Consider the following 20,140-nt stretch of genomic DNA (forward strand, 5'->3'; position numbering starts at 1 on the left):
CCCATTGATTTCAATGGGCAGGGCCGCTCCTACAGTGCCTCAAAGATGCGGCTTGCAAGACTTTTTGTTACTGTCCTGCCAACGCACCGCTCCAGTGTGAAAGCACTCGGGCTTTCACATTGGAGTGAAAGGAGTGGCTCTTTCAGGGCGCTTTGCAGGTGCAATTTGTAGCACTATAGCGCCTGCAAAATGCCTCAGTGTGAAAGTAGCCTTATAGCAGCCCTTTGGCGCCACTAGCAGGTACTTTTAACCCCCCAGAAGGGGTTAAAAGAGTCTGCTTTTTAACGCTGCTTTCAAAGTGCTTTTATGGTGCTTTGAAAGCGGTACCCATTAATTTTAATGGGCAGGGGTGGTAGAGGAGCAGTGTATACACCGCTCACGTACCTCCCCAAGGATGCTGCTTGCAGGACTTTTTTTCCCATCCTGCAAGTGCACCACTCCAGTGTGAAAACACAGAAGAGGCAGTTTACAGGCGCTATTTTTACGGATGCTGTGTAGCGATTTGAGTGATGCTGAACAAAGTTTGAAGGACCCCTTTCACACCTAGACCGTCCCGTGGTAGCGTTAAAGTGCCGCTTTACCGGCACTGCAGCGCCACTTTGCGGACGGTAGCGGGGCGCTTTTAACCCCAAAGAAGGGGTTAAAAGCACCTGAAAAGCGGCGCTGCCGAATCGCTTTGCAGGCGCTTCGTAAGAGCTGCCTATTCATTTAAATGGGCAGGGCGTTTTGGGAGTAGTGTATCCAAACCATCCCAAAGATGATGGTAGCAGGACTTTTTTCCCGTCCTGCAAGTGGATCGCCACAGTGTGAAAGCATGCTGGGGAGGTTTGAGAGGCACCTTTCAGGCACTATTTTTAGCACCTCAGTGTGAAAGAAGTCAAAGTGATGGCATCAGTTAGACATTGTGTGAACAGTTATTGTGCCCAAAAGGTGTCCTGAATTGAGCCCACGTTCACATTGGGCCGATTTGACATGTCAAATCGCATGCCAAATTGGAGGGTATTGGCGGCAATAGTACTGTCTGAATCAGTGTGACGCCGACTTTGCGTAGTTCCTGTACTACTTTTGCCGACTTCGGGGACGATTTGAATAGACATCTGTGCATGAACCCGCACTGATATCTGTCAAATCGACCCCCCTCGATGTCGGACTGCATTACCGCACAATTTCAAACCAGCAATGCAGTCTGACTTCGGGACACCTTTTGGGTGTATATATATATATATATATATATATATATATACACACACATATACCCCCCGCTTCCCAGGGCTGTCTTTAACATAGGGCATTAGATCGTATTAGATTGTATTAGATCCGCAGTCAGTTACATTGACTGAAACAGGCTAAATATAACTAAAATACATATGCCGGGTACAGACGAGAGGATTGATCCGCAGATTTGGATCCGATGGAGTGTACTCACCATCGGATCGAAATCCACGCCGAAATCCCATCGCGATGACGTGTCGCGCCGTCGCCGCGATGATGACGCGGCGACGTGCGTGACGCTGTCATATAAGGATACCCACGCATGCGTCGAATCATTACGACGCATGCGAGGGAGGGAATCGGACGGATCGATCCGGTGAGTCTGTACAGACCACCGGATCGATCCGCTGAAGCCGATTCCAGCGGATAGATTTCTTAGCATGCTAAGAAATTTATATCTGCTGGAAATCGGTCGGCCCAAAAAAAATCAGCGGAAAAAGATCCGCTGGGTTGTACACACCAGCGGATCTATCCGCTGGAACTGATCCGCAGATCAATTCCAGTGGATAGATCCTCTCGTGTGTACGGGGCCATAAAGAAACCGGTTGCCATTATTGGTAATTTGGTTTTTAAAAAAAAAGGGCTTCTCAGCTTAGAATGCCTGGGCCTATTTTTTGTCCCAGTCCGGGCCTGGGGGACAGTGTCCTCAATCCGGGAATTGTCCCCAGAAACCGGGGATGTCTGGTCACCCTACTCCAAGATGACCACTGCCACAAGCATGTCTCCAGACCTGAATCCTGGGAGCAGTGGGGGACTTTTTTCATTTTCAGGGTGTAGGTGTGTGTGGAGGGGGGGGGGTGTCGTTGGGGTTGTAGGCATGGTTGGGGGGCTGTCAGGAGGGCCCATGATTTCCAACAGTGGCCCCGCATGCCACCATCTTGCTTCTCCTCATTGATCAGAGGCTAGCTATCTTTTTCGGGTTCAGGCAGCTGGGTTCTGGTGATGTTCACATCTCTGCCATCTGAGGGAGTAGGATTCCCTACTCCTGGAATATGTGACATAGAATCTCAGGAAGCTGAGACAGCAGGAACATGTCATTTTTGCCTAGCTGAGCCTGAGAACGGTAGCAGGTGTTTTAAGTTTAACCACTTAAGGACCGGACCAATATGCTGCTAAATGACCCAAGGGGTTTTTACAATTCGGCACTGCGTCGCTTTAACAGACAATTGCGCGGTTGTGCGACGTGGCTCCCAAACAAAATTGGCGTCCTTTTTTCCCCCACAAATAGAGCTTTCTTTTGGTGGTATTTGATCACCTCTGCGGTTTTTATTTTTTGCGCTATAAACAAAAATAGAGCGACAATTTTGAAAAAATGCAATATTTTTTACTTTTTGCTATAATAAATATCCCCCAAAAACATATATATATATATAAAAAAAAAAAAATCTCAGTTTAGGCCGATACGTATTCTTCTACCTATTTTTGGTAATAAGCGTTTATCGATTGGTTTGCGCAAAATTTATAGTGTTTACAAAATAGGGGATAGTTTTATTATTTATTTATTTTTACTACTAATGGCGGCGATCTTTTTCGTGACTGCGACATTATGTTGGACACTTCGGACAATTTTGACACATTTTTGGGACCATTGTCATTTTCACAGCAAAAAATGCATTTAAATTGCATTGTTTATTGTGAAAATGACAGTTGCACTTTGTGAGTTACCCACAGGGGGCGCTGATGGGGTTATGTGTTCCCTGAAGTGTGTTTACAACTGTAGGGGGGTGTGGCTGTAGGTCTGACGTCATCGATTGTGTCCCCCTATAAAAGGGATCACTCGATCGATGCAGCCGCCACAGTGAAGCACGGGGAAGCCGTGTTTACATACGGCTCTCCCCGTTCTTCAGCTCCGGGGAGCGATCGCGAGGGGGCGGCTAGAAACGAATAGCTCCTGATCGCTCCTGAAGCCACGGGGACCGCCACATGTACCGGGGGAGGGGGGGGGGGGTCCCGATCGGACCCCCGACCCACGTCTAGGCAGGGACGTACAGGTACGCCAATGTGCCTGTACGTGCCATTCTGCCGACGTATATGTACATGCGGCGGTCCGGAAGTGGTTAAAAATAAAATACAGGGCCAAAAGAAAAATTACTGATTTAAAGTGTTAAAAAACCCAGCACCCTGCATTTACTATATCTGGTCTCCCACAGAACATGTGGACAGGTAAGTGTCCATTTTTTAAAAGTCAGCAGCTGCACTATTAGTAGCTGCTGGCTTTTTAAAAAAAAAATCGAGTGCACCTCCACTTTAAGTGGTTTGTCTCATCCATGTAAACTGATACATTCTGCTGGAGAGCTTGTAAAAAACAACAGACTTGCTGTCTGGATCACCAGATGAAAATAGAAGAAAGAAAGTCTAAAAAAATAAATCTAATGCAGCCATCACATCTAAGAACTGGTAAGCTGCAATATAATAGATGTTTGCGTTTATGTTTAATGTCGCTTTAATAATTACACACGCTCATGCAGTTATAGAGACTTGTCACTAGAGGTAGCTGTTGCTATGGTATGTATTTTACTACTAGATACTGTACTATATATCACTAAATTTACTTGATCACTTTTTATTACTATTAAAAGTAAATGTGAAAGTTATTTTTCTCCCTAAAACAACCATTAGTGGTCAACCCCCTGCAGGGACCAGCAGAAATGACTGACACATACTGTATGGTAACTGTCTGAAAAGCTGAATTCCGTGGGCTAGATTCACATAGGTTAGCGGATCTTTAGATCCGCGTAACCTATCTGATTTACGATCCGCGGCCGCAAGTTTTTGAGGCAAGTGCTTTTTTCAGAAAGCACTTGCCTGTAAAGTTGCAGCGGCGTATCGTAAATCCCCCGGCGGAATTCAAATTCTGCGGGTAGGGAGCGTGTAAAATTTAAATTAGGCGCGTCTCCGCGCCGAACGAACTGCACATGCGCCGTCCGCTAAATTTCCCAGCGTGCATTGCTCCAAATGACGTCGCTAGGATGTCATTGGTTTCGACGTGAACGTAAATTACGTCCATCCGTATTCGCGAACGACTTACGCAAACGACATAAAAAATTCAAAACTCGACCCGGGAACGACGGCCATACTTAACATAGGATACGCCGCATATTGCAGGGGTAACTATACGCCGGAAAAAGCCAAACGCAAACGACGTAAAAAAAATTCGCCGGTCGGTCGTTCGTTTCTAAATCGGCGTAACTCCTCATTTGCATATTCCTCACGTATACAAACGGAAGCGCCACCTAGCGGCCAGCGTGAGATTGCAGCCTAAGATCCGACGTGTAAGTCACTTACACCTGTCGGATCTAAGGAAGATCTATGCGGAACCTGATTCTATGAATCAGCCGCATAGATCCGACCGTCGGAACTCAGAGATATGACGGCGTATCAGGAGATACGCCGTCATATCTCTTTCTGAATCTGCCCCCATGTAAATAGCTAGGCACAAAGTTGAAATACATAGAGACAAATCTTTCACCGCTCCAGGTGAGCCTCATGTATCATTAAGGGCTGTTGAACCACCAGGGTGCTGGTGATGCTGATTGTAGCAAATGGACGAAAAAAACTCTGGACGGCCGCACTCCAAAATGACTAAAACAAAGTTGGTCTTTATTTTCAAATGCACATGCATTCACCGCAAGCAACAGGTACAGTATAGGCCGACGCGTTTCACGCTGTACTTCAGCGCTTAGTCATGGCCTTGACTAAGCGCTGAAGTACAGCGTGAAACGCGTCGGCCTATACTGTACCTGTTGCTTGCGGTGAAGGCATGTGCATTTGAAAATAAAGACCAACTTTGTTTTAGTCATTTTGGAGTGCGGCCGTCCAGAGTTTTTTTCGTCCATTTGCTTGAAATACATAGACATGAGCTGCTGTCAAATAACAGGCTCCAATGCACAAAAGACAACATAGCCAGGCTGATGACCTCACTATTCTCTACAACAATTAGACAGCACAGCTTGGTCCTCGCTTGAAACCAGCATGTCATTGGAAAATGTTGGTGTTTCAAAGTCTTGATTAGGAATGAGCTTAAAGGGGTTGTAAACCTCAGACAGGAAATATGAACAAAGCATATCCCTCTATAGTGTGCACTTTGTTCCTCTGCTATCAGCATGAATCACTTCTAACAAGTTTTCCTGACACCATGAGAAAAAAGGTGACAGGGGAGGGGCCTCCAGCAGATTGCCAGCCTTAGCTCTGTTCCTGTGAGCTGTGTGGATGGGGGTGTTTCTCTTCCCTCCAATCAGCTCTCCTCACTGAGCTCTGCAGAGTGTAACTTCAGTAGACATGTGCATTCGCTTTCGTCCGAATGCATTTTCGTCCGAATTTCAGGTATTTTCGTTATCGTTTTAACAAACGATAACGAAAGCACAGAAAACGAAAACCGAAAGATCCGACATAAACAAATGCTTTATTTTCGTTTTCGTTGCAGTCGAATGTGCCTAACCTTAACTCTATTAGTCCAATATTATTCTACATGAAGAGAAAAGATTTGACATTATAGAGACACGAAGAAGATTCGACATAGAGAGAAATATTCGACATAGAGAGACATGAAGATTCGACATAGAGACAGTTCCGTTGCTCCGTCGAATCTTTTTTTTATTTTGTTGAATCTTTCTTTTTTTTTCTTAGAACATTCGACAGACACCATAAGCCTTCAATGACAGATTCAACCTTAATTTGGATTTTCGGACGAATGCATTCAATGCCGTCACCACCATCTTGCTACACCCTACACTACCCTTGTATGCTACCGCGCATGTGTCAAAGTCTTTTAGAGCATGCATTGGTTTACCTGGGGACAGGTAAGCATACACACTCACGGTTTTCTCGTCAGGAAACACTCTGCCGAGAATCCCGAAGAGAAAATAGAGAGCAGGTTCTCTATTTTTCTCGTCGGGATTCCCGTCAGTTTGCTCGCCGAGAAAGCATACACACACACGCACGGTTTTCTCTGCAAAAAGCTCTCCCAGCAGCTTTCTTGTCAAGAAAACCGTGCGTGTGTACGAGGCTTAAGGATCAGTCCATTTACCAGCCACATTCTTTTACATGGCTGAGCTAGCCCCATAGTCATTACTGTATATGCAGCCTAGATGTATTAGGCCCTTTTTACACTGGGGCGGGAGGTGCGGTGGCGGTATAGCACCGCTATTTTTAGCGGCGCTATACCGTCCGAATTGCGGCGATATTCGGCCGCTACGGTGCGGTTGTAACCACTAGTGGACGAAAAGCGGTATAGCCGCGGTTTCCCATTGCTTTCAATGGGAAGGAGCGGTAAACACACCGCTCCAAAGATGCGGCTAGCAGGACTTTTGGAGCGGTCCTGCTAACGCACCGCTCCAGTGTGAAAGCCCTTGTGCTTTTACACTGGGGAAACAGCAGCCGCTGTTTAGGGTCGGTTTGCAGGCGCTATTTAACGCAATAGCGCCTGAAAACTGCCCCAGTGTGAAAGGAGCTTTATAGTAGTAGATAATGAGAGCTTAATTGGGTTTAAATCAGGTGACTGGAGGAATGTTTCTGGAAGAAACCAATTATATATTTATAAGAGACCATAAAAAAGGGATTAACTCCAGAGATAAAACGATAATTCTCCCACTCTACGAGACTCTGGTCCAGCCGCACCTGTAGTATGCCGCCCAGTTCTGGGCACCAGTCCTTAGGAAGAATGTACTGGAAATGGAGCGAGTACAGAGAAGGGCAACAAAGCTAATAAAGACCATCTGGGGCTCTTGATGAGTTCTCAGCCCCCACAAATGTTGGATGCCCCGTTTTAACCAGCTATGTGCTTATGTCGTTCCAGATAACCAATGTAATGCATGCCTGCTCCTGATGAGCGACCAATAGTAGCGAAACGCGTAGAGCTCTATATCTCATGCATCAATGTATTATCACTGCATTGCTATGTGATGTCATTTCCATTTTAACATGTGATATCTATTTTATGTCTTAATTAATGCAGTACAGCTTGATGTACTCATTGCATTTATATATTTGGGTCACTGCCCACGTACCTTGTCCCCCAACTAATCTGTGAAACACATATGTTTATCTATTTCTTTGATAGTGCAATATAGTCATGGACGGTGCATTATGTGAAGATAATAAAATATTTAAACCTATTCCAGATTTATTATCTTTGGTTCATTCCCCCCATCTATTGCAATCAGTTTCCCGCACATGCTTCATTTAAAGTCCCGCACTTGTTTCTCTTCTCTAAAACTCGACAGAAGTATTTACTCCATCCAAAACTGAAAAAAAAAACCTTTTGGGGTTTAAGTGAAAGATGCATGTAACACATAAATAGCAGTATTCACCTTATTAATTCTGTAACGTAGCCAGTGACAGTAAGGTCAAATGAAGGATCGCCCAGCTTGCTGGCACAGCCCAGAGCAATTTTTAATGCCTGTAGTTTAGAAAAAAAATGAAATCAAATATATTGTATATATAAACATATTACACACATAGGGCAGCCATCAGAGATACAGCTTTAGGCCTGGGATTCCCAAGGCCTGAGCATCAACATTTCCAAGGGCCTGCCCACTGGCCGTCCCACTGAATCCGCCCATTGGCCATCCCACGAGTCTTTCAGTGCCACTCACTTTTATTTTAACACTCCTACAATTTATTATATGAAAATTAATCCAATCCAGCAAAGAGACATCCCAATCCAGCAAAGAGACGGTGCCATATATTCATCAAAGAGACATTCCTATCCAGCAAAGAGACATCCCCATATAGCCAACAAAGAGACAGCCCATGTATTCACCAAAGAGACATCCCCATATATTCAGCAAAGAGACAGCCCAATCCAGCAAAGAGGCATCCCAATCCAGCAAAGAGACATCCCCATATATTCAACAAAGAGAGAGCCACATATATTTTCAGCAAATAGATATTCCCATATATTCAGCAAAGAGAAAGACCAACCCAGCAAAGAGACATCCCAATCCAGTAAAGAGACATCCTCTTATATTCAGCAAAGAAACATCTCAATCCAGCAAAGAGAAAGAAAATATGGACAGCCGCACTCCAAAAAACCTTGATGGTTGTCTTTATTAAAAAAAAAAAAGGAAAACTGCTATGATTAAGCACTAATTTATAGTGCGAAACGCGTCAGGGTTTTACTCCCGTGTTGTGTGCTGTGACTTGTAGTGTAGTTTTCTTTTTTTTTTTAAATAAAGACAACCATCAAGGTATTTTGGAGTGCGGCTGTCCATATTTTCTTTTTCCATTTGTTGCCTTGTGCATTGCCAGCACCCTTGATCTCCTGAGACCATACTGATCACCCTAACACAATCCACCTGGAGTGGTGACTTTCTTTCTTTTAGCCCTGGTACACACTGGGTACGATTTGGAACGATTTGAGATGCGATTTGACATGTCAAATCGCATCTCAAATCGGCGGCAATTGTCGGCAATGGCACTGTCCTAATCAGTGCGACGCCGCATCTGCGATTTCAAAAAGTAGTTCCTGTACTACTTTTTGCGATTTCGGGCCGCGATTTACATTAAATTGCGGCCGAAATCGCGGCAAATCGCGGCAAAATCGCGGCCGCGAAATCGCGGTAAAATCGCGCATTTTACCGCGATTTTGAATTCGCAGCAGTGTGAACCTAGGCTCAATCCAGCAAAGAGAGGGTCCAATCTAGCAGAGACATCTCCATATATTCAGGAAGAGACATCTCAATCGAGCAAAGAGACAGCCCAATGCAGCAAAGAGACAGCCCAACCTAGCAAAGAGACATCCCCATCCAGCAAAGAGACAGCCCAATCCAAAAAATAGATAGTCACAAACAGCCCAGTCCAACAAAGAGACAGTCACACCACAGGCCCACATCCAGCAACGTTGTAAATCAATTTACCATTGTAATGTCTAATAACGCAACTCTTCCACACAGTTGGCGCCCAAAACAGCATCTGGTCTGCAGGGAAAGGCAGAGTGCAGATGATATCACTCCGCCTTCCCCCTGCAGCTGGAACTAAGTGAGCTTCATCGAGTGACGGGTCACTTAGCGGCTGCCCTGCTTTAGCAGTTTCTAGTTACTACAACAGCAACAACTCGGTCTTGTTGGTTGGGACCCAGGTGACCGGGCCCCTCGGAATGCCTGGGCCCCCTAAATGTGTATGGGCTGTCTCCCCCTAATGGTGGCCCTGCACACACACACACTGCTTTTTTATATTATTTGAGATTACACAAATAAGAACAGTGTCAAACTGGTCATACACGTGGAATATTTATCAAACTTTAGATTCCTTTTTTTCTTAAATTGCTGTTTTAGAAGGTTTGATTTTTTTTTTAATCATTAGTAGAGACAAGTTTTTAATTGTGAAGGAATAATGGACTTTATAGGCACCAATGGTCAACATAGAATGTAAAAGAAGTTTTTTATTGATACAAGCCCAGAGCCCTGGGTAGTTGAATCAACAATTACAATATAGAAAAACAATATTAAAAAACATATAATTGACTATATTAAAAACATTAGTAAGCATAGAATATCTCTAAAATGCTAATAACCCATAGGGGTTGTACAAAAAACCACAGATAGTCCACATGGGACAACAACAACAGTTGATGAACGAACGTAGGCTTCAATTGGTGTGTTTTTATACATATGCTCTACATGTTTCGCATGTTACTGCTTCTTCGGGAGCTTAAAAAGAATATTTTCTGGAAGGAAAAACATAGACTATTATTGGTTTCAGATTTTAATTTAACATTGTATATTTTGTGAATCAGAATAAGTAGTGTTTCTTGTGCAAAAAAGCACCATAAAAAATGACTCAGTTTGCCAAGAGCCGCCAAACCACCTCCCCTTCCACGAGGACCGGCCCGGTTACTTGCGTTGGCTCTGGCAGGCGTCATCTGACGCCCATGGAGCTTGCGCTGTCCGGGGATTGGCCCTCGTGATCTCTGGTCGGAACACGTGATGCGGAAGTCCCATCCGCTCACGTGATCGGAGACATGCAGGCTTATAATGGAGCAGGATCCCCAGGAAGCTGCACGTTTGCTCCCATAGACAGTGCGTGTGAGACAACAGGTGTACCTGGACATGGTAAGCACTCTTTTATGGGTCTCTTTCTTTTTCTTTTGGTAGCGGTGACTGACATTATTGGCTATGTTTATAACAGCCCTCATTTAGACTATTTTTTGTTTATTCATCCTTTCTCATACAGATACCATCTCATACCACTACAGTTCTGTTCTAATGGTCTGGTCCGGTTTTTTACAATTGCTTTGGGGATTTAACCCCTAAGGGCATTTGCCTTTTTTACTCAAAAAGGTGCAGTGTATATACATTATTGTGCACTGCTTCCTAACCCTTGAACCAGCCCTATACTGACTGTACCCTGTACTTTGGGTATGTATATCTATATATATATATTTTTTGATTCGGGTTGCTATATGCATTTATATGTTGCGCAAGCCATAATAATTTTTTACTAGCACTATCTATTTCTTTATTTACCAGACCCTACCCCAGTTCAAACTTTGTCCGAAAAACTACACCTTTATCCACTCTGTTATCTGGAAACTGTTACCACATTGATCCAGAGATATCGTTGGAACTTTTACACATATACACAACAATTTTTTCTTACCTATCATTGCTGATGGTAGGTTTATTTCACTTTTTTATTTCTTTTATTATTATATTATCTCGTCTCTCTATACACACAAAATGGTTCACTCTCACTTTTTCACTGGTGATGTGTGGAGCTTCGCTATCACCTTTCCCTGACTCTATTACCACCGCTAATTTGAGGTATATATATATATACTATTTTCTTCTTCTTGCCGCACTATCTAGGCATATCCGTCACTACTCGCCACTTTCTCTATTCTGGCGAGGACGGTGCTATTTCTTAACACCTCTGACTAACTATGTGGGTATCTGGCATGTCCCTACACCTCCCTCACCTTTGATCCCTTTGGTTGCACCGGTGGTTTGGCGGCTCTTGGCAAACTGAGTCATTTTTTATGGTGCTTTTTTGCACAAGAAACACTACTTATTCTGATTCACAAAATATACAATGTTAAATTAAAATCTGAAACCAATAATAGTCTATGTTTTTCCTTCCAGAAAATATTCTTTTTAAGCTCCCGAAGAAGCAGTAACATGCGAAACATGTAGAGCATATGTATAAAAACACACCAATTGAAGCCTACGTTCGTTCATCAACTGTTGTTGTTGTCCCATGTGGACTATCTGTGGTTTTTTGTACAACCCCTATGGGTTATTAGCATTTTAGAGATATTCTATGCTTACTAATGTTTTTAATATAGTCAATTATATGTTTTTTAATATTGTTTTTCTATATTGTAATTGTTGATTCAACTACCCAGGGCTCTGGGCTTGTATCAATAAAAAACTTCTTTTACATTCTATGTTGACCATTGGTGCCTATAAAGTCCATTATTCCTTCACAATTAAAAACTTCCACTCATGCTAGGACGCGGCACCGCAATACCTTAGGACACCCATAGTCCATCCTATGGTTGGTGTTCCTCTATTTTCTTATTTCATTCTTAGTAGAGACAAATCGACATTCATTTTTGACCACAGTGACAAGAAAATTCGAAGGAGCAGGATGGAATTTTTTCTTGAACGAACACTAATAGCTAGATTCACGTACCTGTGCCTAACGTAAGGCAGGCGTAGCGTAACTCATATACGTTACGCCGCCGTAAGTTAGAGAGGCAAGTGCTGTATTCACAAAGCACTTGCGTCCTAAGTTACGGCGGCGTAGCGTAAATGTGCCGGCCTAAGCACGCCTAATTCAAATTGTGAAGAGGTGGGCAGGTTTTATGCAAATTAATCGTGACCCGACGTGATTGACGTTTTTTACGTGGACATATCCCAGTGCGCATGCTCCAAATTACGCCGCAAAGACTTATTGGTTTCGATGTGAACGTAAATTACGCCCAGCCCCATTCACAGATGACTTACGCAAACGATGTAAAAAATTCAAAATTAGACGCGTGAAGATTTTCCTTGTATTCCTGTTCCAGTGACAACTGCAAAATTGTGCATTTCTCATCACTTTTTGCCCCATGACAATAGTTATTAGGAGGTGAATCTCCCCACTGGGGACACACATAGCTTAACAAATAAAATAAAAATGAGAGGGGTTTCAACATTTCCCCACTCTATTTCTGAAGTTAGGGAAAACTGCATTTTGGTTTTAGACGCAATGAGGTTAATTGGCAAAAGAAAATTTCTCCACAGCTTAGTGAATGAGGTGAAAATTTCACCCTGCAAAGTAAACCCAGTCACCAGTGGCGGCTTGTCTATTAGGGGCACATGGGCGCTGTCCCCCCTATTATGCCTCCTAATCTACATGCGGGGCACCGGACGCATGGATTCCAATAGGGTTTATTTTTAAGCACATGATTAGAGCCAGAGGCTTCCGCTGTGAGTATCCTCCCTCCTCCTCCTAGGCGCCTGTCCTTCCAACCAATTGGGTGATGGATCTCACGACCCACTTCCTGATTGGCCAGAAGCAGAATCAGTGTGACAATAGTGATTATTCATTTACTATTGTCAGACAACTGGGTGTGCTCATGGCACAGAGCCCACCCAGTTGTCTGGGGCATGAGATCTGTCACCCGATTGGCTGGAAGGACAGGCGATCCTATTGGACGCCTAAGCGGAGAAGGTAGTAGACGCACAGTGGAAGCCACTGTGATGAAGAGAACGAGGAGACGTGATGAAAGCCTCCACCCGTAGGAGCGCTGCCTGAGGGCATCCTTGATGGGGTAAGTGCTGGATGACGACTGACCGCCTGACAGCATGGGGGGTGTGGGGCTGGGTGCCAGGTGACCACTGCCACTCACATAAAGAGATTTTTCCTTGCACATGATTGGAGGATTGAAGTCAACAGAGCTTCACCTCATTCGCTAAGCTTTGGGGAATATGCTCTTTCAAAGTGACAGGCTATTTGCCTTTAATAAATCAACCCCAATATATGAGGTTTGCAGAAAGTCAGGTACATAGCACTCTGCGTCTCACCTCTGCTATCCAGTGTAAGGCGTTAGACCGAGACGTGTGCTTGGTAAGATTTGCCCCTTCTAGAATGTTGAGGGCACTTATAAGAGCAGGTCCTGCATGAGGAGCTGGAGGAACAAACACCAGGTGACCTGTAAACAAGGAAACAGATTACACATATTAGGAATATATAAATTATATTCTTATTTATTTTTTTTTTTACGATAATGTTAATTTATATACGGTAGTTACATAGCTAGTCTGTTTAAAAAAAGATCCATCCAGTTTAACCAATAAAAGGGGGAAAAAAAATCATATAATTTTATACACACAGGCCCAGATTCTCGTATATGGGCGTAAACCTGTGCGGGCGTAACGTATCTGATTTACTTTACGCCGCCGCAAGTTTTACAGGCAAGTGCTTTATTCACAAAGTACTTGCCTGTAAAGTTGCGGCGGCGTAGCGTAAATCACCCTAATTCAAATTAGCCGGGTAGGGGGCGTGTAGCATTTAAATTAGGCGCGTTCCCGCGCCGAACGTACTGCGCATGCGCCGTCCGGAAAATATCCCAGGGTGCATTGCTCCAAATGACGTCGCAAGGACATCATTGGTTTCGACGACGTGAATGTAAATGGCGTCCAAGCCCATTCACGGACAACTTACGCAAACAACGTAAATTTTAAAATGTTGACGCGGGAACGACGGCCATACTTAACATTGGTTGCCCCTCATATAGCAGGGGCAACTTTACGCCGCGCAAAACTAACGTAAATGACGTAACTTCACTGCGTCGACCGCGTGTACATTCGGTAATTCGCGTATATTGCTAATACTCGACGGGGAAAACGACGGAGGCGACACCTAGCGGCAAAAAAAATATTGCATTTAAGAGCCGACAGCGTAAGAGCCTTACGCCTGTCGGATCTAATGGATATCTATGCGCAACTGATTCTAAGAATCAGTCGCATAGATACCCCGGCCCAGATTAGGATGTACGACGGCGTACATGGCGTTGCGTCGTCGTAAGCCCTTTGAGAATCTGGGCCACAGTCCTCTACCCACAGTTGATCCAGAGGAAAGCGAAAAACCCAGCAAAACATGATACAATTTTCTCCGGAAGGGAAAAAATTCCTTCCTGACCCCCGAGAGGCAATCGGATATTCCCTGGATCAACTTTACCTATAAGGCTGCTTTCACACTGGGGCAGGGGCAGCGTCGGCGGTAAAGCGATGCCTATTTTTAGCGGCGATTTACTGTCGTTTTTGCAGAGGCTTTCAGCTGCTAGTTGGGTGCTTTTAACTAGCTCCGTTCCCGATTGGCAGAGCAGTGCTGAAAAAGAAAGAGCCCCCTGAGCTCTCAAGCCAGAAGGCATAGCCAGTTCTAAGCAGAGGCATTCCCCGCTCTGCAGCACGCCCCTTTTATGTCTGGCTGCAGGGTGGGGAATGCCTCTGCCCTTCTGCTGCAATCGGCTAGTTCGCTCTTGTAGCCCTGCCGGCCCTCCTCTCCAGTTCGTTCAAGTGGGTGACATCATGTGACCAGAGATGAGGACCGGCGGCGAGCACCAAAACAGGTAGCTGTGCCACAGCAACCCTTCTAACCCTCCAGTACTGTGCCCTCTAGACCCTCCTGCGCTCTCATCTGTCCTATTAATCTCTGTACACTGCCCTACATCCTACTGTGCTCTGTACACTGCCCTATATCTTACTGACATTTGTATACTGCCCTACATCTTACTGACCTTTGTACATTATCCTGCCTACTACTGACCTCTGTACACTGCTCTACATCCTACTGACCTCTGTACACTCTGTACACGGCCCTACATACTACTGACTTCTGCACAATGCCCTACATACTACTGACCTCTGTACACTGCTCTACATCCTACTGTGCTCTGTACACTGCCCTATATCTTACTGACATTTGTATACTGCCCTACATCTTACTGACCTTTGTACTTTATCCTGCCTACTACTGACCTCTGTACACTGCTCTACATCCTACTGACATCTGTACACTCTGTACACTGCCCTACATACTACTGACTTCTGCACAATGTCCTACATACTACTGACCTCTGTACACTGCTCTACATACTACTGAACTCTGTACACTGTCCTACATCCTACTAACCTGTGTACACTGCTGTACCTACTACTGACCTCTTTACACTGCCCTACATACTACTGACCTCCGTACATTGCCCTACATCAGGGGTGCCCAACCTTTTGAAGCACGAGGGCCACTTAAGCGACTTGGTAGCTGGTCACGGGCCACAATCAGCGGAGTGAGTGGATGGCAGGTCCGTGTCCGCTCTGCATATGCAGAGCGGACACAGACACAGCCTAATCGGATTGGAGGTAAGACACAAGTCGGTTTACATCTGCCACTCCTTAGAGGTGAATGGCGGGTCCAATTGGGTCGGACTGACCGTGTGAAAGCAGCCCATGGCTGCTTTCACACTAATGCTCTGCGGTTTACCTGCACCGCCGGTGCAGTGCAGTGTACCTTTGGCTTTCCTGCACTTTGCAATAGACTTCTATTATATTCTGCAGGTTTGGTGCACTTTCAGAAAGCTCACCAAACTCGCAGGTAATAACAGAAGTCTATGGCTCAGTGCAGGTAACCCGCAGGTGCACTGCTCTGCACCTGCGGATCAGTTTGAAAGCAGCCCAGTAACCAGTGCAGAACAGATATGCCCATATATACACTGTGATTTTAGTATTACACTGACCTTTAATAACAGTATTCTATTCCATCCTAGAGCAAGAGGTCGCGGGCCACATCAGAGGGCGTCGCGGGCCACTGGTTGGGCACCCCTGCCCTACATCCTACTGACCTCTGTAAGCTGCCCTACATACTACTGACCTCTGTACACTGCCCTACTTCCCAATGAACTCTGTACACTGCCCTACATCCCAATGAACTCTGTACACTGCCCTACCAAATTCTGAACTTTGGGGGCTTGATAGTTGTTTAAAAGAAAAAAGTCGGTGGCACCCCGGTGATCTTTGATCTCCTCCATGTTGTCATGGTAGATCTCTATTTCTCAAAGGTTGCCTACCCCTGATATAGAGGAATATGCTTCGTTTTTATTGCATGTCTGAGGTTTACAAACAGTTTAACTGCTTCCGGACTGTCTATATGCTACCCTAGCCTGCCCCTATACTACCCTAGCCTGTGTATATACTACCCCAGCCTGTGTATATACTACCCCAACCTGTCCCTATACTGCCTTAGCCTGTCCATATACTACCATTGCCTGTCTATATACTGCCCTAGCCTGCTCCTTGCTGCCCTATATAAAATAATGGATGTAGGGGCCTATTGGTAGGCATGATTTTTTTGGGGGGGTCATGGGAGAGTGGGGGGGGGGGGGGGCAGCATTTCATTCTTGGACCCAGGCAACACAATGTCTTGGGCCAGCCCTGACTTTACATGTGCTCACTCCATGTTGTGTGTTTGAATTGGGGTGTGTTTCCGGGGTAAGAAGGGAGCTTTAAAAAAAATGAATTGCTTTTATTTTTTATATAATTAATCTTTTTACACTTCTTTTCTGTATTTACCTTTGCAGGAGCAGCCTTGAGCTTGCTTTAACCCCTTGTATACTGTGCCGTTTATAAACATACATTGGTAGATAAGGGTTTGATCTCATTTATCCACGTGTGAGCCAAGCTACCATTTTCAGAAGAATGGGTAAGTAATATCATTGCCTCAGTGCAGCTCTTTTTTAAGACCTTTACGCAAACAAAAAATTTACTTTAAAGCCTCATACACATGATCGGACTTCCATCGGACAAATATGTGGATTTTTGTCCAAAGGGCGTTGGCCGTGAACTTGTTCTGCATACAGACGGCAGAACTTTTTCAGTCAACATACACGAAACTACGTGTTTTTTTCTGCTCTTTAGCGCCACCCTTTGGGCAACTTCTGCTAATGTTGTCTTATGGTTAGCATTGGTTCGGAGCATGTGGGTTTGTACTTTGGATTTTAGTCCGACAGACTTGTGTAGACACGATCAGATGATCAGACGGAACACATTTGTTGTCGGAGAATTTGAAGGCATAAACATCCAACATTTGTTGCCGGAAATTCCGACAACAATTGTCCGATGGAGCATACAGACAGTCAGATTATCCGACAAAACACGTCCATCAGACAATTGTTGTCGGAATATCCGATTGTGTGTACGGTAAGATGACCAGATTTTTTAAATGAAATCCAGGGACATATTTTTTATTTTTTTCACTAGTAATGGCGGCAATAAGCGACTCTCTGCCTGTCACTGCAACCGCCCGCCTCACAGCCTGTTAAGTCTAAAGCCTCGTACACACGATCAGTCCATCCGATGAGACCGGTCTGAAGGACCGTTGTCATCAGTTAACTGATGAAGCTGACTGATGGTCCGTCGCGCCCACACACCATTGGTTAAATAACCGATCGTGTCAGAACGCGGTGATGTAAAACACAACGACGTGCTGTAAAAAATGAAGTTCAATGCTTCCAAGCATGCGTCGACTTGATTCTGATGGTTAAATAACCTATGGGGCCCACACACAATCGGTTTTGACCGATGAAAACGGTCCATCAGACCGTTGTCCTCTAGTTAACCTATCGTGTGTACGAGGCCTTACTCTCCAGGCCTGGCTACTACTGTGTGAGGAGCAGAGGAAGATCACTCCACCAGGGAAGTGAAGGAGATAAGCAAGTAGGTGGCTGGCCGGGACTTGAGCCAAGGCAGGAGAACATGCGAGCGGAGCTGAATGGGCATTCACCCGATACTGAAGAAATATTCTTCTGCGACCAGCACATTATCATCAGAAAGGGGCACAGATAATGGAAAAAAATTCAGATTGCCCCAGCCCCTGTTTAAATCCAAACCCGGGGACAAAACTGGGGACACACTTGGTCCTGAGACAGTGTCCTCAATCCGGGGACTGTTCCCAGGAAACCGGGGATGTCTGGTCACCCTAGAGTACGGGGCCTTAAAGCAGAGTTCCACCCAAAAATGGAACTTCCGCTTTTCGAAAACCCCGCCCCCCTCCGGTGTCACATTTGCCACCTTTCAGGGGGGAGGGGGGAGTAGATACCTGTCTAAGACAGGTATTTGCACCCACAACCGGGAATACACTCCCCACTGTATTCTGGGAAACACACTGTTCCCAGGAGAGAGCGGGGACCAGTAGGGAACCGGGCAGTGAAGCCGCAGCGCTTCACTTCCCGATTCCCTCACCAAGGATGGGGGCGGGTGCAGCCGAGGGACGAGCGATTGCTCGGCCTTGGCTGCCGACATCGCGGGCGCGCTGGACAGGCAAGTGTCCATTTTTTTAAAAGTCAGCAGCTGCAGTATTTGCCGAACCTCCGCTTTAAGACTCTCATCTATAAGGGGAATTGATAAAACTGTGTAGATCACCTTGATAGACAGTTTGCACGGGCTTCCCCACAACAACCGTGTAGTTGCTGAAATCGTCTTCTGTCACTAGCCCACCTTGTGCAGTCACCTAAGAAAAAACAGACAGACATTCTCAGACCGTGTCATCATTTATAATTCACATTATATCACAGGGTAGTTTTAATATTTTTTGTTTTTATAATACGAGATAAAGAGTAACCAGATAGCACAAATCTTGTATCAGATTCTGGCGTGTCTAATCCCTGGTTTCAGCAGAAAGGTTATATCTATTCATAAAAGTACAAATCCAGTTTCTGACAAATGTGAAACTAAAGTCAGGATGGTGAAATCAGGAACCTTGTAAAATAATCTCAGCTGATTTTCTTTGCTGGGCCTTTGCAGGTTTCTGTGTCTGTTTTGCTCTTATCAAATGACATGGACATTAGAGCAGATTGACATGTTTAAAGTTTCAGTGTAAATACGTAGGTTCTCGAGATAGTACCTCTTAACCTTCCTAGCTGTATTCCCAAGTCTGGCTCCGGGTGGAATTTCAGTACCATTAGCGGTATCCCCGAGCCAGACTCGGGATCGCATTGCAGAATACAGGGGAAGTTACCTTGTCCCCCCCCTGGATCCTGCGATGTCTCCCCGCTGTGTGTCTCCTCGCTCGATTCACACAGTCAGGGCCGCCATCAGGAGGCCCCACCCCGAATCATCCATCCTTCTCCATCATCCTCATTCCCACCCCGGATCATCCATCCCTCTCCATCATCCTCATCCCCACCCAGGATCATCTATCCCTCTCCATCATCCTCATCCCCACCCCAGATCATCCATCCCTCTCCATCATCCTCATCCCCACCCTGGATCATCCATCCCTCTCCATCATCCATCCCTCTCCATCATCCTTACCCCCACCCAGGATCATCCATCCCTCTCCATCATGCTCATCCCCACCCCTGATCATCCATCCCTCTCCATCATCCTCATCCCCACCCCGGATCATCCATCCCTCTCCATCATCCTCATCCCCACCCGGATCATCCATCCCTCTCCATCATCCCCACCCCGGATCATTCATCCCTCTCCATCATCCCCACCCCGGATCATCCATCCCTCTCCATGATCCCCATCCCGGATCATTCATCCCTCTCCATCATCCCTACCCAGGATCATCCATCCCTCTCCATCATCCTCATCCCCACCCTGGAACATCCATCCATCTCCGTCATCCTTATCCCCACCCAGGATCATCCATCCCTCTCCATCATCCTCATCCCCACCCTGGATCATCCATCCTTCTCCATCATCCTCACCCCCACCCAGGATCATCCATCCCTCTCCATCATCCTCATCCCCACCCTGGATCATCCATCCTTCTCCATCATCCTCACCCCCACACCCATCATCCATCCCTCTCCATCATGCTCACCCCCACCCTGGATTAATCTATCCCTCTCCATCATCCTCATCCCCACCCTGGATCATCC

General features: G+C 45.5%; 1 protein-coding gene across 1 annotated transcript in view; it reads right to left on the reverse strand.

Annotated features, from left to right (window-relative positions):
• Positions 1 to 20,140, reverse strand: part of GGT7 (gamma-glutamyltransferase 7) — an 82,073-nt gene that overhangs the window by 15,264 nt on the left and 46,669 nt on the right. Inside the window, exons 8-10 of the mRNA XM_040330397.1 lie at positions 18,672 to 18,759; positions 13,281 to 13,408; positions 7,581 to 7,669 (exon numbers count right to left, since the gene is read on the reverse strand). Of these exons, the coding sequence (XP_040186331.1) occupies positions 7,581 to 7,669; positions 13,281 to 13,408; positions 18,672 to 18,759 (305 nt within the window). The remainder of the gene's footprint in view (positions 1 to 7,580; positions 7,670 to 13,280; positions 13,409 to 18,671; positions 18,760 to 20,140) is intronic.

This window comes from Rana temporaria, chromosome 12, assembly GCF_905171775.1.
Source record: "Rana temporaria chromosome 12, aRanTem1.1, whole genome shotgun sequence".
NCBI lineage: Eukaryota > Metazoa > Chordata > Amphibia > Anura > Ranidae > Rana > Rana temporaria.